At 44.0% G+C, this 17133-nt stretch overlaps 1 protein-coding gene across 1 annotated transcript in view; it reads right to left on the reverse strand.

Annotated features, from left to right (window-relative positions):
• Positions 1–17133, reverse strand: part of FBN2 (fibrillin 2) — a 254203-nt gene that overhangs the window by 167068 nt on the left and 70002 nt on the right. The window contains exon 8 of the mRNA XM_073344871.1: positions 1025–1150. Within this exon, the coding sequence (XP_073200972.1) occupies positions 1025–1150 (126 nt within the window). The remainder of the gene's footprint in view (positions 1–1024; positions 1151–17133) is intronic.

The raw sequence follows: 17133 nt of genomic DNA on the forward strand, positions 1-17133 counted from the left end.
TGTGAGAAACTTTACCATCATTGGACAACTCAACACAAAGTTATGCACATACTTACGTGTTTGCTGGATCTGAGCCTGAAAATGTAACATCTACTCTACTTCTTAGTGTCACAACTACCTCAAGAAATTACACTGTAAGTGACACATGATGGTAGGTTAACAGCTAATGGTTTATTGCACAGGGTAAAGGATATTTTCAGCCAAGTCAACATTACATTTAAAACCATACGCTTGGCATACATGCAGCTGTAAAACAAACATAGTGAAAAGATCCATGACACATACTACCACATCTAAAAACAAACACATATTTTAAAAAGGACAGAAACAGATTTTTGAAAAGTCAGATCCAAAGAGCTCTAACCTAATGACATTTGATCTTTGTTTTATTCTTACAAATGGAAAAAGGCCACTCAAGCCAAATGAAATAGCAATTCATTTCATTTCCTGTAGACGTCTTCTAAGTTTATATGAGTGCACTTCTAATGCTGGCATTCAGAAGGTAAAGTACGCCTATGCAAGGCAGACTTTGAAATATTAAGCAAGGATTCAAGCTTGCTCCTTTGAAACCAAGGTGAGTTTTGCCTTTGACTTCATCAGAAGCAGAGTTAAGCAATGAGTGTGATTCTAATTTCTCATGTCTGTCCACACAACTGTGGCTTATTATTTCCTAGCTAAGAGTCAAATCCTGCTCCCAGCTGCAGATGCACAGAACTGTAAAAAACCCAAAACATATTTCTACTGTATTGGTTGAGGGTCCTGGGCCATAAGAGAGCCATGCAGAGTCTCCAACTCTGCAGCTGGTGCCCTGCAGTGGCACTCTAAACAGGACTGTGAATACTGTGAACAGACTTAGGTTTTGTGGCAGAAAAGCCAGCGTGCCTGTGTACAGTGTGGATCCCCTAGCAAAAGTTCCCATTAGAGGAGAGCTTCAGCCAATAGCCCCACCTCCTGCTTCTAAGCTACAGTAGTGGCCAGTAGTGGCTTGAGAATGCCGTAAGATCCCACAGAAGGATGTACTTACCAATGCAGCGGGATCCATCTGTAGATGCGACATAGCCACGTGGACAAATGCAGAAATAACTTCCCACAGTGTTAGAACATTCGCCACCTTCGCAGATCCCTGGAATGATGCTGCACTCATCAATATCTATTCGAAGAAGAAGAAGCAGGTGATTAACATAATACTTGCATATAATGCTTTTCATAGAAGAGATTTTTTTTAAAAAATGAAGGGCATTACATTCAGTTAGAATGCAGCTCAGATTTAATAACGTACTGCAATAGTACAAAAATTGTGGTCGATGGAGCACTTGTGGTTTGCAGTGCACTAACAGGTCATCTGTTTAAAGCTGGCTGATCACACAGTGCCAGCTTTCCTTGTATGTTCCAGTTCTGTGCCACCCTAAATCCTAAAGTAGGTTAAAGCAGTCTGGACGCTGCTCTAACTCACATCAGCTGGCTGTGATCACTTTGGGACCATAAAACAGCTGAGCATAGTGGAGATGCAGCACCATTCAGCCCTACTCCAAATATTCCCCCTGCTCTAGGGCTGAACATGGGAAGGCAGAATAGGGGTCAAGTATGATGGCTCTGCACCTGCTAAGAGCTCCCCATTCTGTGAGAATTCTCAGCTAGCCAAATCCAGCTGCACTCCTGATGCTTTGCAAGCCTCAAGTAGTTCAAAGAAACTGTACTGTAATCTTCAGAAGAGTGGACTCAATCTTTGTACATCCTTTCATAGAACTAATCTTTGGTTATGCAAACAGTCCCATTGAAAGCAGTGGTCGCATCGCATGTGAACTGACCTATCACCAAGTTAATGGAGCAAGTTTTCAACAGAGCAAAGCTTGTGGAGTGATGTGGTGCTGGATATCAGAATTGAGAGCATTTGCTAAGGGCTAAACACACACTTGTGTTTTCAATGCTCCCCAGGTTGGCGCCCACACATGGGGGGGAGGAGACAGTCTGACTGTAATGCTGAGAGGTGAGCAGCAGAGAGGAGTAGGCTGGGATGGAAGAACTACTATGTGATCAGGTAAGTAAAGACTGCATCATAATGCATAGGTACAAGGGGGCAGTTTCAAGTATCAAGTATTTCCTAAGTTTTGAGTGCTTCATTTTGCAACCTTAACATTTTTTTAAGATAGGCATTTTGGTGGTAATGGTTTTGTTTTTTGTTGTTTTGTAATTCTAGTTCCACACTGATTTTTTTTTTTATGGTGACCTCTGTTATTGGAGTTCTGAGTAACTCTCTTAAATGTAACCTGCAGCCAAATTAAAATTGCCATGTTTCAGGTTTTGTAATAAACTTGAAACCTGGCTCACATTAAACCTGGGATGAATTCTGAGCAAGCTTGGGCCAAGTTTCCAACAAACTTGGGCTGACTTATGTTTTCCAGTTGAAAGCATATGAAACTCTGTGGCTTTTGCACCACCCAAAGCCTGGAAAACGTTGGTGTTTTTGGCTCAGTCTGCATTTAAGTTCTTGGTTGCAAAGTGACATTAAGAGAGTTTTACCCCATAAAACAAACCCCAAAAAAACAAACTTTTGGGCCCAGATCATTTCTCATAAAGTATGCGGAAGAAGCTATGAAGAAAGAACTCTCAAAGAGGATCAATTTGCAGAGGTCCCCCATACAGTCCCTTCAGGACTTGGGATTTTCACTCCCACTAAAGAAAGTCATGAGACCCAGCCCCAAACCTGGAAGAGCTCCAGGGATCATCCATATTGCTCTGCACTGGCTCTGACCCATGCAGTACCTCTGGTTCCTTAGTCATGGCTGCACCGGTAGATGGGGGAAGGGGAGTAACGTGGAAAAAACTAGCCCTGTGCTGTGTTGTCTCTTCTACGGAAACACAACTGGGGGCCCAATGAGTGTACAATGTGCATCTCATCTCCCCCACTCTATCCAGTCCTCAACCTTGCCACTGTGGAGACTCCAGACGAATGAAGAGTGCCCATGGGATTAAGGAAGTGTGGGGACAAAGTCACGGGGATGACAGCACACTAGGTGGAGACGCAAAGGAATCCTCCATGCATGAATGTGGATCTAGAGCAATGGTTCTCAACTAGGGGTATGTATACCTCTGGGGTATATAGAGGTCTTACAGGGGGTACATCAATTCATCTAGATATTTGCATAGTTTTACAACAGGCTACATAAAAAGCACTAGCAAAGTCAGTACGAACTAAAATTTCATTCAGATGACTTGTTTATACTGCTCTGTGTACTACACACTGAAATGTAAGTACAATATTTATATTCCAATCCATTTATTTTATAATTATATGGTAAAAATTAGAAAGTAAACAATTTTTCGGTAACAACGTGCTATGACACTTTTGTATTTTTATGTCTGATTTTGTTACCAAGTAGTTTTTAAGTGAGATGAAACTTGGGGGGTACACAAGACAAATCAGACTCCTGAAAGGGATACAGTAATCTGGAAAGGTTGAGAGCCACTGATCTGGAGGGTACAATCTCATACTGTACCTGGAAAGAAAAATGCACAGCCTTACTATGGTTGTACTGTGAAGGAACCAATAAAAAACATGGTGAAACATGTTCACTGTAAAATTTTCAGGGGATTTTTAGGTACTTTTTTTGTACAAGGGACATCTCCTTACAGCTATCATTGCTCTACCACCAAAGCATCCACATAGTTTATATCTTAGAGGATCATATGACCTTTATTGCATTTTTACACTATGAATATTAACCAGAGGAAGTGAAAAATTATAATCTTTTCAACTAGGCTATTTAAAATATTGCTTTAAAGGACTCACCATAGTTTCGAATGATAAATTTACTGAACACACTTACTTGCCTTCCTTACTTGTGGTGATTATTCCCCACATTCTAAATATCAGATTTTAAAAAAATTCACTACTCCACAACTGAGAAAAAACTATTATAAATATATCCAGTATTTCACAACCGAGAAACAAACACAGCCTTGTGCTTTACTGCTTTTCTCTATGGAACTCTGCAGGGCAGACTGGGGAACAATCTCCCTATTCCTCCCATAGCTCAGTGGCTGACCCCATGTCTCCATGCAGAAAAGAAGGAAGAGGGCATAATTGGACCAAATATTTTAAATACTTCTTTTGCTTGTGCTTCCTATGCTGATTCAGCAGCAGCTGTTAACTGTATTTTTGTTGAAGATCACGTAATTTCTGAGGCTTTTGTTATACCAGTAATAAAACAAACAGTATAGAGCTAGCTTGTAAACTCTTAGGACAGAGATTGCATCGTCCTTTGTTTCTGCATAGGACCCAACACCTCACTGAGGGACTACCAAAAACAGCTACATAAATTATTATGAATGAATAAATAAATAAATAAATAAAAATAATGAATTATAATCCATTTGGTATATAGTTTAAAATATTTGTCAAATGGAAAAAAAGAATATCAGAATAGGAAGAATCTTTAAGCTTTAAAAGAACACTAAGAGCAAAGATTTATTAGACATATTTTTATTGCTTTTCACTTACTGTTTTCAGTTAGATTTTATATACCACTACTTTGGTATTGTCTTTTATTTTAACAAAGCACCCAACCTACAGTGGCAATTTTTAACTGGCATCTTATAATATACATGGTATCCACACTTTGTAGAGATTTAGGCATTTTGTAAGAAAAAAGTCATTTTTGCCAGATCAAAACTTTCTAAGAAATAATAGCTTCACTTGTGACATCACCACAGAGGTTTCAGAATCCCAAATGGTGGTATAAATCCAAACCAAGTAATTCCCCCAGGAAATCTACAAAATCTTGCATAAATTTACTACATTATGACCAAATATATGATGTGGCGAATGGGTTACCATCCGATTTAATCCAATGAAATGAAACCATGTGTGTAAATCATAGCAGAACTGGAACCGGCTGCAGGTCTTGCCTTGGTATCTTCCAAGCAGTGCATTTCTATCACAACTGATAATTGGTTAAAAACAAGAATGATAATCCCCTCTACAAAAACAAAAATTAAGGCACCATGTCACAAAGACAGACAGAAAGGAAAACTGGCAAGGACAAATCATCCACAAGGATCTTTTTCATGTTTTCTGAATAGAGTTCCTCTTGTGTTGTCAGTTTCAGCAGAGATGTCACAGATTGCATGGACAGAGAAGCTCTCTACTCTCTCAAACCCTGCACATCAGGTTCCAGCACAATGGCAGTGTAGCATGAGGAAAATTACACTGTCCATCTTTGTTACTGTGCTGGTTCTGCAAATAGATACAAGACTTCACTGTCCAGGACTATCTGTCTGGCACCGTTCACAGACACCTCCAAACCTGCAGCAGTCTTTTGCAGGATGCTTTTATTTTTTGCTGACTTAGTGTGGGAAAGACCTGTGACACACAGAAATTGATTGAAATAATTTGAATTACATGTATAATGTTACCTTCTAAAAACATGCGCTTGTTGAAACTTAGGCGTTTCTCATTCATTTTTACTTTATCTTACATAGGTGGGTTGCTGCTACTTTAACAAGCAGCACCGTCTACTTACAAAATCTCTACTGTGCAATAAACATAGCCTTTAAAAGGCTATACAATTTTGTACCCTTTATTGTAATTCTAACTACAGCTTGGGACTCACTTTCCCTCCAGGTAATGAGGAGGTAGAATCTGGAGCGTGGCCCTGTGAGGAGAATAGGAAAGGACTGGCCAGATACTTATGCTTTATCACTCCCCTGCTCCCAGCCCACACAGGGAGCTCTGCTCTGCCAGTCTGCAGGGAATGTGTGAAGACTGGGCAAACCAGGGCAAGGAGCTAGAAGGCTGGGGGCAGACTGCACATCATTCTCCTCCTCACTGACTGGAAATTTTAAGATTTTACTTCAGAAAGTCCAGTAGACTGGTTGGCTGGAAGAGCTGCACAGTTCACAATAGAACAAACATAAATTAAGGCTTTAGGGGAAATGCTACTTATGTTGTAAAAGAGGACATTGCTGTAAGTATGAAACAAACCTAAGGTCTGAGTGCCTGCCCTTCTGGTGTTGCACCGAAGAAGATAAAACTGAGCAAACTCCGTTAAGACCTGGCTCTAAACGTGTGCAGCAAACATCCCAGCTGCAGGCATTAATAGGATATCTGTCTGCCAAAGAAAACAGCCCGGCCACTTGTCGTACAGAATTCATGGCTTTTTACTGTAAAGCTTACAGTAGGCAGGATATGATGAATATCTTGGCAAACGTATCAGAAAAGGGTCTTAGAAATGTCTGAATGCTGAAAAAGGCTGCTGTGGAAGTGTTTTAGCTATATTCTACCTCATCTAATGTACTGTCAAGTTTGAATTTAACACACACAGTGTAATGAACTGGTATGTTATACAAGGAAGGAAAAACAGAAATAGAATTTTATTCTTTAAAAGGCTTGTTTACATTTTGGTATCAAGTTTCATCAAGAGAATTAGTCTGTCGCATATGGGCCTGGCCCTGCAGGGTGAGTGGTGCAGAACCACACCACACAAGAGCGGGAGAAGAACACCAGTGGCATTCTGCCTCCTACGGCATCCTAGTATACTGGGGAGGACGGGGTAGGGGGAGGACAAACTGCTACACTCCTTCAAGGGATGAGGTGAATTCCCACCTGCAAGGGAGTAATTAGGGTACAGTGCCTACATTTCCTTAAGTGCAAGTATGGTAATTCTGCCCACCACTTATGTAGATCATCAGGCAAACAGGGTGGTCCACATAAGCGGTGGGCCCCTTCCCCCTCACTGAACACCATGGAAGTAGTAGGCAGAATCTAGCTCTGAAAGAGTACATTCTCCTCGGGACCCACATGTGTAACTTCCATGAGCACCACCAGATGAGTCAAATGTATCTCTTTTTTAAAATGAGGGTCATGTATAAACTGGAAGTCTTCAAAATAAAAACAAATTTTAGCCATAAGATGACACCTAATATATTGCAGATCAATAAGCTTATGCCAAAGAAATAGGAAGGAGTTTTGTCTGGTTACAGTACCAGACTGGCACTCAGGAGATCCTAGCTCTACCACAGACTCTCCATGTCTCCTTGTGCAAGTCACTTATTGCGTCTCTGCCTGTTTTTCTTCCTATAAAACAAGGAGGAGGAGGAGGAGAATTCTTCCCTACTTTACAAGGGTGTTGTGAGGATAAATTTGTAAATGTTTATGAGCTACTGAGATACTATAAAGACTATAAATAAATAAGAAAAATTAGAACCCTGTGCTATGTAAATGTTATGGGCCAAATCCCCCCAAACAGGTGTCCAAGCTATGTACAGAATGTAGGTATATGTAGGCACGCACAGATAGTTGCATTTACAAATGGGTCTCTTTATGTAGTTATCTGTTGTGTATGCCCTGTAATCCTTATTCAGGGAAAACTCCCATTTATTTCAATGTGAGTTCTGCCTTAGTAAGAACTGCTAGCTCTGGCCTCCCAAAATACTCTATGAACAAAACGTAGATCTTTTACTGATCTTTTAGAAAAGAAACACAGGAGAGTAATACAAAGTAATAGTCTAGCAAAGAAATAAATGGATTTAGTCCTCAACACAGCTGAGGGAAATATACATTTAAGGTAGAAAAAGCATGACATGAACACTCCTATTTATTCCAATTCTTGCTGCCAGAAGATAAAATTTAAAAAAATAAAATACAAAAGTACATGTGAATACTTAAGGCCAAAATATATAGCAGAGAATTTGAAATCTCACCCTCATAGCTGTAAAGCTTACTGTTTTAAAAAAAGGTTTGAATAGTCAGTGTTACATTCCTACCACTCCCATTGAAAACTGGAGTTTTGCCTGGATAAGGATTGTAAGTTTTGCCCTTTTTAAGTCAGCAAGTAATGTTTCATCTGGCCTTCCATACTGAGGGAGGGGAAGGGAAGGGAGTGGGTAGATTTAGTCGGGGATCGGTCCTGCTTTGAGAAGGGGGTTGAACTAGATGACCTCCTGAGGTCCCTTCCAACCCTGATATTCTATGATTCTGTGATTCTACTCAGTAGTGAGACCAGTTTTGTATAATATTTTAAATAAAAAGTAACATTAAAACAATGGACACTCTATTAACTGAATCCTCCTTCTATACACACATTCTCTTCAGATATTTCCTCATAGATGGCCAGTTTCAGATGTCCTTCCCTGTGGCCCTAACCTGAAAACACTTAGGGTATGTCTACACTACGGAATAAGGTCGAATTTATAGAAGTCGTTTTTTTAGAAATTGGTTTTATATATTCGAGTGTGTGTGTCCCCACAGAAGATGCTCTAAGTGCATTAAGTGCATTAACTCGGCGGAGTGCTTCCACAGTACCGAGGCTAGAGTCGACTTCCGGAGCGTTGCACTGTGGGTAGCTATCCCACAGTTCCCGCAGTCTCCGCTGCCCATTAGAATTCTGGGTTGAGATCCCAATGCCTGATGGGGCTAAAACATTGTCGCGGGTGGTTCTGGGTACATATCGTCAGGCCCCCGTTCCCTCCCTCCCTCCGGGAAAGCAAGGGCAGACAATCGTTTCGCGCCTTTTTTCCTGAGTTACCTGTGCAGACGCCATACCACGGCAAGCATGGAGCCCGCTCAGGTAACCGTCACCCTATGTCTCCTGGGTGCTGGCAGACGCGGTACGGCTTTGCTACACAGTAGCAGCAACCCCTTCCTTGTGGCAGCAGATGGTACAGAACGACTGGTAGCCGTCATCGTCATGTCCGAGGTGCTCCTGGCCACGTCGGCTGGGAGCGCCTGGACAGACATGGGCGCAGGGACTTAATTTAGAGTGACTTGACCAGGTCATTCTCTTTAGTTCTGCAGTCAGTCCTATTGAACAGTCTTATGGTGAGCAGGCAGGCGATACGGATTGCTAGCAGTCGTACTGTACCATCTTCTACCGGGCAGGCAAGAGATGAGAATGGCTAGCAGTCGTACTGTACCATCTTCTGCCGAGCAGCCATGAGATGTGGATGGCATGCAGTCCTTCTGCACCGTCTGCTACCAGCCAAAGATGTAAAAGATAGATGGAGTGGATCAAAACAAGAAATAGACCAGATTTGTTCTGTATTCATTTGCTTCCCCCCCTCCCCTGTCTAGGGGACTCATTCCTCTAGGTCACACTGCAGTCACTCACAGAGAAGGTGCAGCGAGGTAAATCTAGCCATGTATCAATCAGAGGCCAGGCTAACCTCCTTGTTCCAATAAGAACAATAACTTAGGTGCACCATTTCTTATTGGAACCCTCCGTGAAGTCCTGCCTGAAATACTCCTTCATGTAAAGACACCCTCTTTGTTGATTTTAGCTCCCTGAAGCCAACCCCGTAAGCCGTGTCGTCAGTCGCCCCTCCCTCCGTCAGGGCAACGGCAGACAATCATTCCGCGCCTTTTTTCTGTGCGGACGCCATACCAAGGCAAGCATGGAAGCCACTCAGCTCACTTTGGCAGTTAGGAGCACATTAAACACCACACGCATTATCCAGCAGTATATGCAGCACCGGAACCTGGCAAAGCGATACCGGGCGAGGAGGCGACGTCAGCGCGGTCACGTGAGTGATCAGGACATAGACACAGATTTCTCTGAAAGCATGGACCCTGCCAATGCATGCATCATGGTGCTAATGGGGCAGGTTCATGCTGTGGAACGCCAATTCTGGGCTCGGGAAACAAGCACAGACTGGTGGGACCGCATAGTGTTGCGGGTCTGGGACGATTCCCAGTGGCTGCGAAACTTTCGCATGCGTAAGGGCACTTTCATGGAACTTTGTGACTTGCTTTCCCCTGCCCTGAGGCGCATGAATACCAAGATGAGAGCAGCCCTCACAGTTGAGAAGCGAGTGGCGATAGCCCTGTGGAAACTTGCAACGCCAGACAGCTACCGGTCAGTTGGGAATCAATTTGGAGTGGGCAAATCTACTGTGGGGGCTGCTGTGATGCAAGTAGTCCACGCAATCAAAGATCTGCTGATATCAAGGGTAGTGACCCTGGGAAATGTGCAGGTCATAGTGGATGGCTTTGCTGTAATGGGATTCCCTAACTATGGTGGGGCCATAGACGGAACCCATATCCCTATCTTGGCACCGGAGCACCAAGCCGGCGAGTACATAAACCGCAAGGGGTACTTTTCAATAGTGCTGCAAGCACTGGTGGATCACAAGGGACGTTTCACCAACATCAACGTGGGATGGCCGGGAAAGGTACATGACGCTCGAATCTTCAGGAACTCTAGTCTGTTTCAAAAGCTGCAGGAAGGGACTTTATTCCCAGACCAGAAAATAACCGTTGGGGATGTTGAAATGCCTATATGTATCCTTGGGGACCCAGCCTACCCCTTAATGCCATGGCTCATGAAGCCGTACACGGGCAGCCTGGATAGTAGTCAGGAGCTGTTCAACTACAGGCTGAGCAAGTGCAGAATGGTGGTAGAATGTGCATTTGGACGTTTAAAGGCGCGCTTGCGCACTTTACTGACTCGCTTAGACCTCAGTGAAACCAATATTCCCACTGTTATTACTGCTTGCTGTGTGCTCCACAATATCTGTGAGAGTAAGGGGGAGACGTTTATGGCGGGGTGGGAGGTTGAGGCAAATCGCCTGGCTGCTGGTTACGCGCAGCCAGATACCAGGGTGGTTAGAAGAGCACAGGAGGGCGCGGTACGCATCAGAGAAGCTTTGAAAACCAGTTTCATGACTGGCCAGGCTACGGTGTGAAAGTTCTGTTTGTTTCTCCTTGATGAAACCCCCCCGCCCCTTGGTTCACTCTACTTCCCTGTAAGCTAACCACCCGCCCCTCCTCCCTTCAATCACCGCTTGCAGAGGCAATAAAGTCATTGTTGCTTCACATTCATGCATTCTTTATTCATTCATCACACAAATAGGGGGATGACTACCAAGGTAGCCCAGGAGGGGTGGTGGAGGAGGGAAGGAAAATGCCACACAGCACTTTAAGCACAGCACTTTAAAAAAGTTTACAACTTTAAAATTTATTGAATGACAGCCTTCTTTTTTTTGGGCAATCCTCTGTGGTGGAGTGGCTGGTCGGCCGGAGGCCACCCCACCGCGTTCTTGGGCGTCTGGGTGTGGAGGCTATGGAACTTGGGGAGGAGGGCGGTTGGTTACACAGGGGCTGCAGTGGCAGTCTGTGCTCCAGCTGCCTTTGCTGCAGCTCAACCATACACTGGAGCATACTGGTTTGGTCCTCCAGCAGCCTCAGCATTGAATCCTGCCTCCTCTCATCATGCTGCTGCCACATTTGAGCTTCAGCCCTCTCTTCAGCCCGCCACTTACTCTCTTCAGCCCGCCACCTCTCCTCCCAGTCATTTTGTGCTTTTCTGCACTCTGACATTATTTGCCTCCACGCATTCGTCTGTGCTCTGTCAGTGTGGGAGGACAGCATGAGCTCGGAGAACATTTCATCGCGAGTGCGTTTTTTTTTCTTTCTAAGCTTCACTAGCCTCTGGGAAGGAGAAGATCCTGTGATCATTGAAACACATGCAGCTGGTGGAGAAAAAAAAAGGGACAGCGGTATTTAAAAAGACACATTTTATAAAACAGTGGCTACACTCTTTCAGGGTAATCCTTGCTGTTAACATTACATACATAGCACATGTGCTTTCGTTACAAGGTCGCATTTTGCCTCCCCCCACCGCATGGCTACCCCCTCAACCTTCCCCCCTCCCTGTGGCTAACAGCGGGGAACATTTCTGTTTAGCCACAGGCAAACAGCCCAGCAGGAATGGGCTCTTCTGAGTGTCCCCTGAAAAGCACTCTATTTCAACCAGGCGACCATGAATTATATCTCACTCTCCTGAGGATAACACAGAGAGATAAAGAACGGATGTTGTTTGAATGCCAGCAAACATACACTGCAATGCTTTGTTCTACAATGATTCCCGAGTACATGTTACTGGCCTGGAGTGGTAAAGTGTCCTACCATGAAGGACGCAATAAGGCTGCCCTCCCCAGAAACCTTTTGCAAAGGCTTTAGGAGTACATCTAGGAGAACCGCGAATGCCAGGGCAAAGTAATCCTTTCACATGCTTGCTTTTAAACCATGTATAGTATTTTAAAAGGTATACTCACCAGAGGTCCCTTCTCCGCCTGCTGGGTCCAGGAGGCAGCCTTGGGTGGGTTCTGGGGGTACTGGCTCCAGGTCCAGGGTGAGAAACAGTTCCTGGCTGTCGGGAAAACCGGTTTCTCCGCTTGCTTGCTGTGAGCTATCTACAACCTCATCATCATCATCTTCTTCGTCCCCAAAACCTGCTTCCGTATTGCTTCCATCTCCATTGAAGGAGTCAAACAACACGGCTGGGGTAGTGGTGGCTGAACCCCCTAAAATGGCATGCAGCTCATCATAGAAGCGGCATGTTTGGGGCTCTGACCCGGAGCGGCCGTTCGCCTCTCTGGTTTTCTGGTAGGCTTGCCTCAGCTCCTTCAGTTTCATGCGGCACTGCTTCGGGTCCCTGTTATGGCCTCTGTCCTTCATGCCCTGGGAGATTTTCACAAAGGTTTTGGCATTTCGAAAACTGGAACGGAGTTCTGATAGCACAGATTCCTCTCCCCAAACTGCGATCAGATCCCGTACCTCCCGTTCGGTCCATGCTGGAGCTCTTTTGCGATTCTGGGACTCCATCATGGGCACCTGTGCTGATGAGCTCTGCATGGTCACCTGCAGCTTGCCACGCTGGCCAAACAGGAAATGAGATTCAAAAGTTCACGGTTCTTTTCCTGTCTACCTGGCCAGTGCATCTGAGTTGAGAGTGCTGTCCAGAGCAGTCACAATGGAGCACTCTGGGATAGCTCCCGGAGGCCAATACCATCGAATTGTGTCCACAGTACCCCAAATTCGAGCCGGCAAGGTCGATTTAAGCGCTAATCCACTTGTCAGGGGTGGAGTAAGGAAATCGATTTTAAGAGCCCTTTAATTCGAAATAAAGGGCTTCATTGTGTGGACGGGTGCAGGTTTACATCGATTTAACGCTGCTAAATTCGACTTAAAGTCCTAGTGTAGACCAGGGCTTACATGACCACTTCCATTAACTTCAGGTGTAACCATCAGTAGGACTGGGCACTCCATTTTTTACTCAGACTCTCACTGAAGCAAAAGGAATTTTAATCAAGAAATGCCTGAGTAAAGATTGAGGCATGGATTGTCACCCACAAAATCTGTGCATCGCTGGTCCCTCCCATGCATCAATTTCATCCCTCCCGCCCCTCAGACTATGGCTATGTCTACATGCTACCATCGATGATGGCATGTAGGACATATGTAGCTACATGCCACAGTCAAAAGCAGGCTGCATCCACACAGCAGTGTGTAACTGCACATGTCAGTGAAAGGCTGTGGCAGTGGGGAAAGGATCAGCAACAGGGAACTGCCTGTGCCTTTCCCCACCACAGGAATTTTCCCCTGTGATGGGAAAAGGCTCTAGCAGCGGAACACTCCATAGTTAAAAAAAAAGCAGCATAGATGGGGGAGGGGTGGGGTTAAGGAAGGCACTACTTGGATGAGTAGGTACATATCCACAGGGTTCAGGATGTACGCTATTCACCCAAGCAGAGCCTCACCATCTACACTGCTATTTATACCCATGTCAGGGGGGCATATAGGGTATGTACTCTTCACGCTGCTGAAAGAAATGTGCAGCGTAAATATACGTTATCTCTTTCCCCTAATACACCAGGCTGCTGTGTGAAATTCCACACACACACGAACACATACGTCTCCCCACAGAGCTTATTTAGGAAGATAATATAAAGGTGGGGTTATAGCTTCTCTTCTGCATCAACCTCTCCTCCCCATTGGGGATGCTGCAGCCAGGGACTCCCTGGTACCATGCCCAGTCACATAGCCAGTGCCTACTTGGGGACAGAGCAGATGCGCTGATGCACATAGTCTTTTCTGTAGGGGAAAACCACAACCAACTCCCTTTTGCCTTCTGATGGATGATGATAGGAAGGGTAGAGCAGCACAAAGGGAGATTTCCTTCCAAGATGCCCTTCCATGGGGATGATCTGGCCCAGAATAAAAACCTCAGGACTTTGCCCTGTATTAATCAGTACTTGTCCAGATCTTGTAGTGCCTTAGAGGGAAAAGAAAAACTAAAAAGGTGTACTCAAGTCCCAAAACACAGGCTAAATTGATGCTATGACTCTGTTAACTAAAATCATTCCAAAGACTGGCCTGACTACATATAGGAGATTTTATTAAACTATTTCCTTACCACCTCATGATCATTTTACTCAGCGGAAAACATAAGCCAGTGAGCTATAAATTGCAACGCTATAAGAAAATGTTTGCACCTGCATCAGTTCTTGTGGGTGGAAGGTGGAGACAGGACTATGTGATATCTTTTACTGAACCAAAAGAACAAGTGACCTTTCTGAGCTTATTGGTTCTATGTCAAAACATATATGCTGGACCAGTAAGCTATCCCCTTCAACCAATGTTTTTATAGAAATATAAACTCTCTTTGTAATGTTCATATTACAGTAAATTAAAGTGTATAACTTTTTGTTATATGCACTCTATTTTTCAGGGTGTCAGGTGCCAGGAAATAATGATTACTTTCCCTATAGGAAACTATGGCTCTTTGAGATGTGTTGTCCACACAGATTCCGCACTTGATGCACATGCACATCTCTGCATGAGATCCGATTCTTTTGAATAGCAGTGTCTGGTGGGACTGCACCTACCCCCTGCACACCCTTTCACTTCCTGTGGCCAACTCAGGCCACAGTCCCGCACTCAGTTTCTTCACCAATAAGAAGGCCTAGAACAGGTACTGGTCAGCAGGAATGGAAGTCAGGACATGGAATCTGTGTGGACAACAGACAACTTGAAGAAGTACATTTACAGGAAGGTAAGTAATCATTATTTCTTCTTCAAGCAACTGTCCACATAGCTTCCGCTCTTGGCGATAGGTAGGCAGTTATACCAGTGTCAGGAGATAGGTGAGAGGAGGCCCATTGAAAGAGGACCCCCCTACTAAATTTCCCATTCAGCAGGGAAGCTTGCAGCAGGGAAAAATGTGAGGACTGAACTCTACAGTTTTGCTCTGCATTATTCTGATACGGGGGCAGGCTTCAGAAGTTGCCTGGGCATGGGTGGAATTACCGCTGACCCGTCCAGGTGAATCTTTCTTGGCTCAGGTATAGTAAGTCTAAATACAGTCTGAGGCCTACTTAGCTAGCCTCCATGTGGATACCAGTTGATCCTTAACCCTTTCAGCAAACATCACAAAGAGTCTGGATGAACATCTGAATGGTCTGGTTGTGTCCAAACAAAAGGTTAATGTCCTCACAACATCCAGTGTGCAGAGTTTATTTCTGCTTGGAGAGGGATGTGTTTTGGGGAAGAAAAACAGGAGGTGAATAGGTTGGTTGATGTCAAAGTCTGAGATCACCTTATGCAGAAATGTTGGGTGAGGCCTGACTGAGCCTGTATATGGTGGGCCTGCTGTGAGAGCCTGAATCTCTCCTATCCATCTTGCAGACATGAGGACCACCAGGAAGGCAATTTCATGGAAAGATAGCAGAACAGCATGTAGCCAAAGTTCAAATGGGGAACTCAACAATACCATTAAAACCAGATTGAGGTCTCATGAAGGAGGGGCTCTCAAACTGGTGGAAACATACGTGGAAGCCCTCTGAAAAATCTCAACACTCTGGAGTGTGAGAAAACAATGCATCACTGAAGAGGAGGATTACTGGGGGATATCACTGGAGATGCACCCAAACTGAACTAAAGGAAAGTCTGGTTTGTTTCAAGTGGAGTAAATATTATAGCAGGTATTCAGGCTGTTACTGGTGAAATATTCCACAGCCCCACAGGTACTGGGTCTGTTACTGGTGAAAGCTGACACTGCATTGCCCAGACAGAGAATCGCTTCCATTTGGCTCTATATGTTAGCCTAGTCAAGGGCTTCCTGCTGCAAAGGAGAATGTCTTGTAGTGCAGCAGAATAGCTTTTCTCTCTATCACTCATCCAGCCAGCTTCCCCACAAAAGCAGTGGCCAGGAAGTCAAGTACTCAAACCACTAGGCTGACTGGCCGTCCAACACCCCTGTTACACTGCTCTTAACTGCAGTGAAAAATGAAATAATCAAAGAAAACCTAATAATTTAACTAGTGAAACTTCAAACTTGAAAACCAATAACTTCATAAGCAAAGAACATTGATATTGTGGTTCTGTCTTGCAGACACAGGAGGCAAGAGGAAACTGAGCATGAGCTGCAGTTGCCCCATCTTTTTTACCCGTGCTATGGGAAGGCAGAGGGCAAGAATATTGAAGGAGTGGCTCCAATGGGCACTACTATTCAAAATAATCTGATCCTGTATGCATGGGGCGCTTGCACCCCAAGTGTGGAATATGTGTGGACAATCAAAGATGAGTAAAGGGCTAGAATGTTAAGCTCTGTCTACATTAGGAAAATTTCAAAAAATTGCACCAACATAACAATGTTGATGTATTACACCAGCACAAATATCTCTAATGTAGACAGGCTCTTCCTTCTCTCCACCTTAGTACAGTGGGCTGCTAGCCAGGTAGGAAATAAAACCTTTTTGATTATTCAACTTGAAATAACAACAGGTGCTTCAAACCACACATACTGTTATCTAATTTCAGTTCTTCCATGTACACTGACTTAAACTGCCTATATTCCCTTATTTAAACACCATATACAGTAAAGGGTTGTACCAAATTCATTCATTTGTCCTTGTGAACCTTATCTGGGAGAATTGTTGAATAGCCTTTTTTTAAAAAAATTATTAAAAAGAGCTTTGGATGATTTAAAGGAGCAAAATGCAAAGCATGTTTTAACTGCCCTCTTAACAAGCAGGGATATCCTTGAACAAGTTCTCCTCTTGGCATTAGTATACTTTATTTGATGCCAGGCACAAACATTACATGTTCAGATTTCTGACCCACAATCAGCCAATATAAACTCATGTAAGTATTTGTATACACTGGCATCCAAGACGCTAATAAAATGCAACCCCATGCCATGCTGAACAGGTCATTTTAAAGAAGCATATCCTTTTGAAACATCGGGTGGGGGGGACACGACTAAGCAAGTGATCAGACTTGAATGAAAAAACACAACAAAATAGTTTAAACATTAAAATGATACATAAACTGCTTTCCTTTTACTGTTTGACATA

The sequence above is a fragment of the Lepidochelys kempii genome, chromosome 5 (genome assembly GCF_965140285.1).
Source record: "Lepidochelys kempii isolate rLepKem1 chromosome 5, rLepKem1.hap1, whole genome shotgun sequence".
In the NCBI taxonomy this organism is placed as follows: Eukaryota; Metazoa; Chordata; order Testudines; family Cheloniidae; genus Lepidochelys; species Lepidochelys kempii.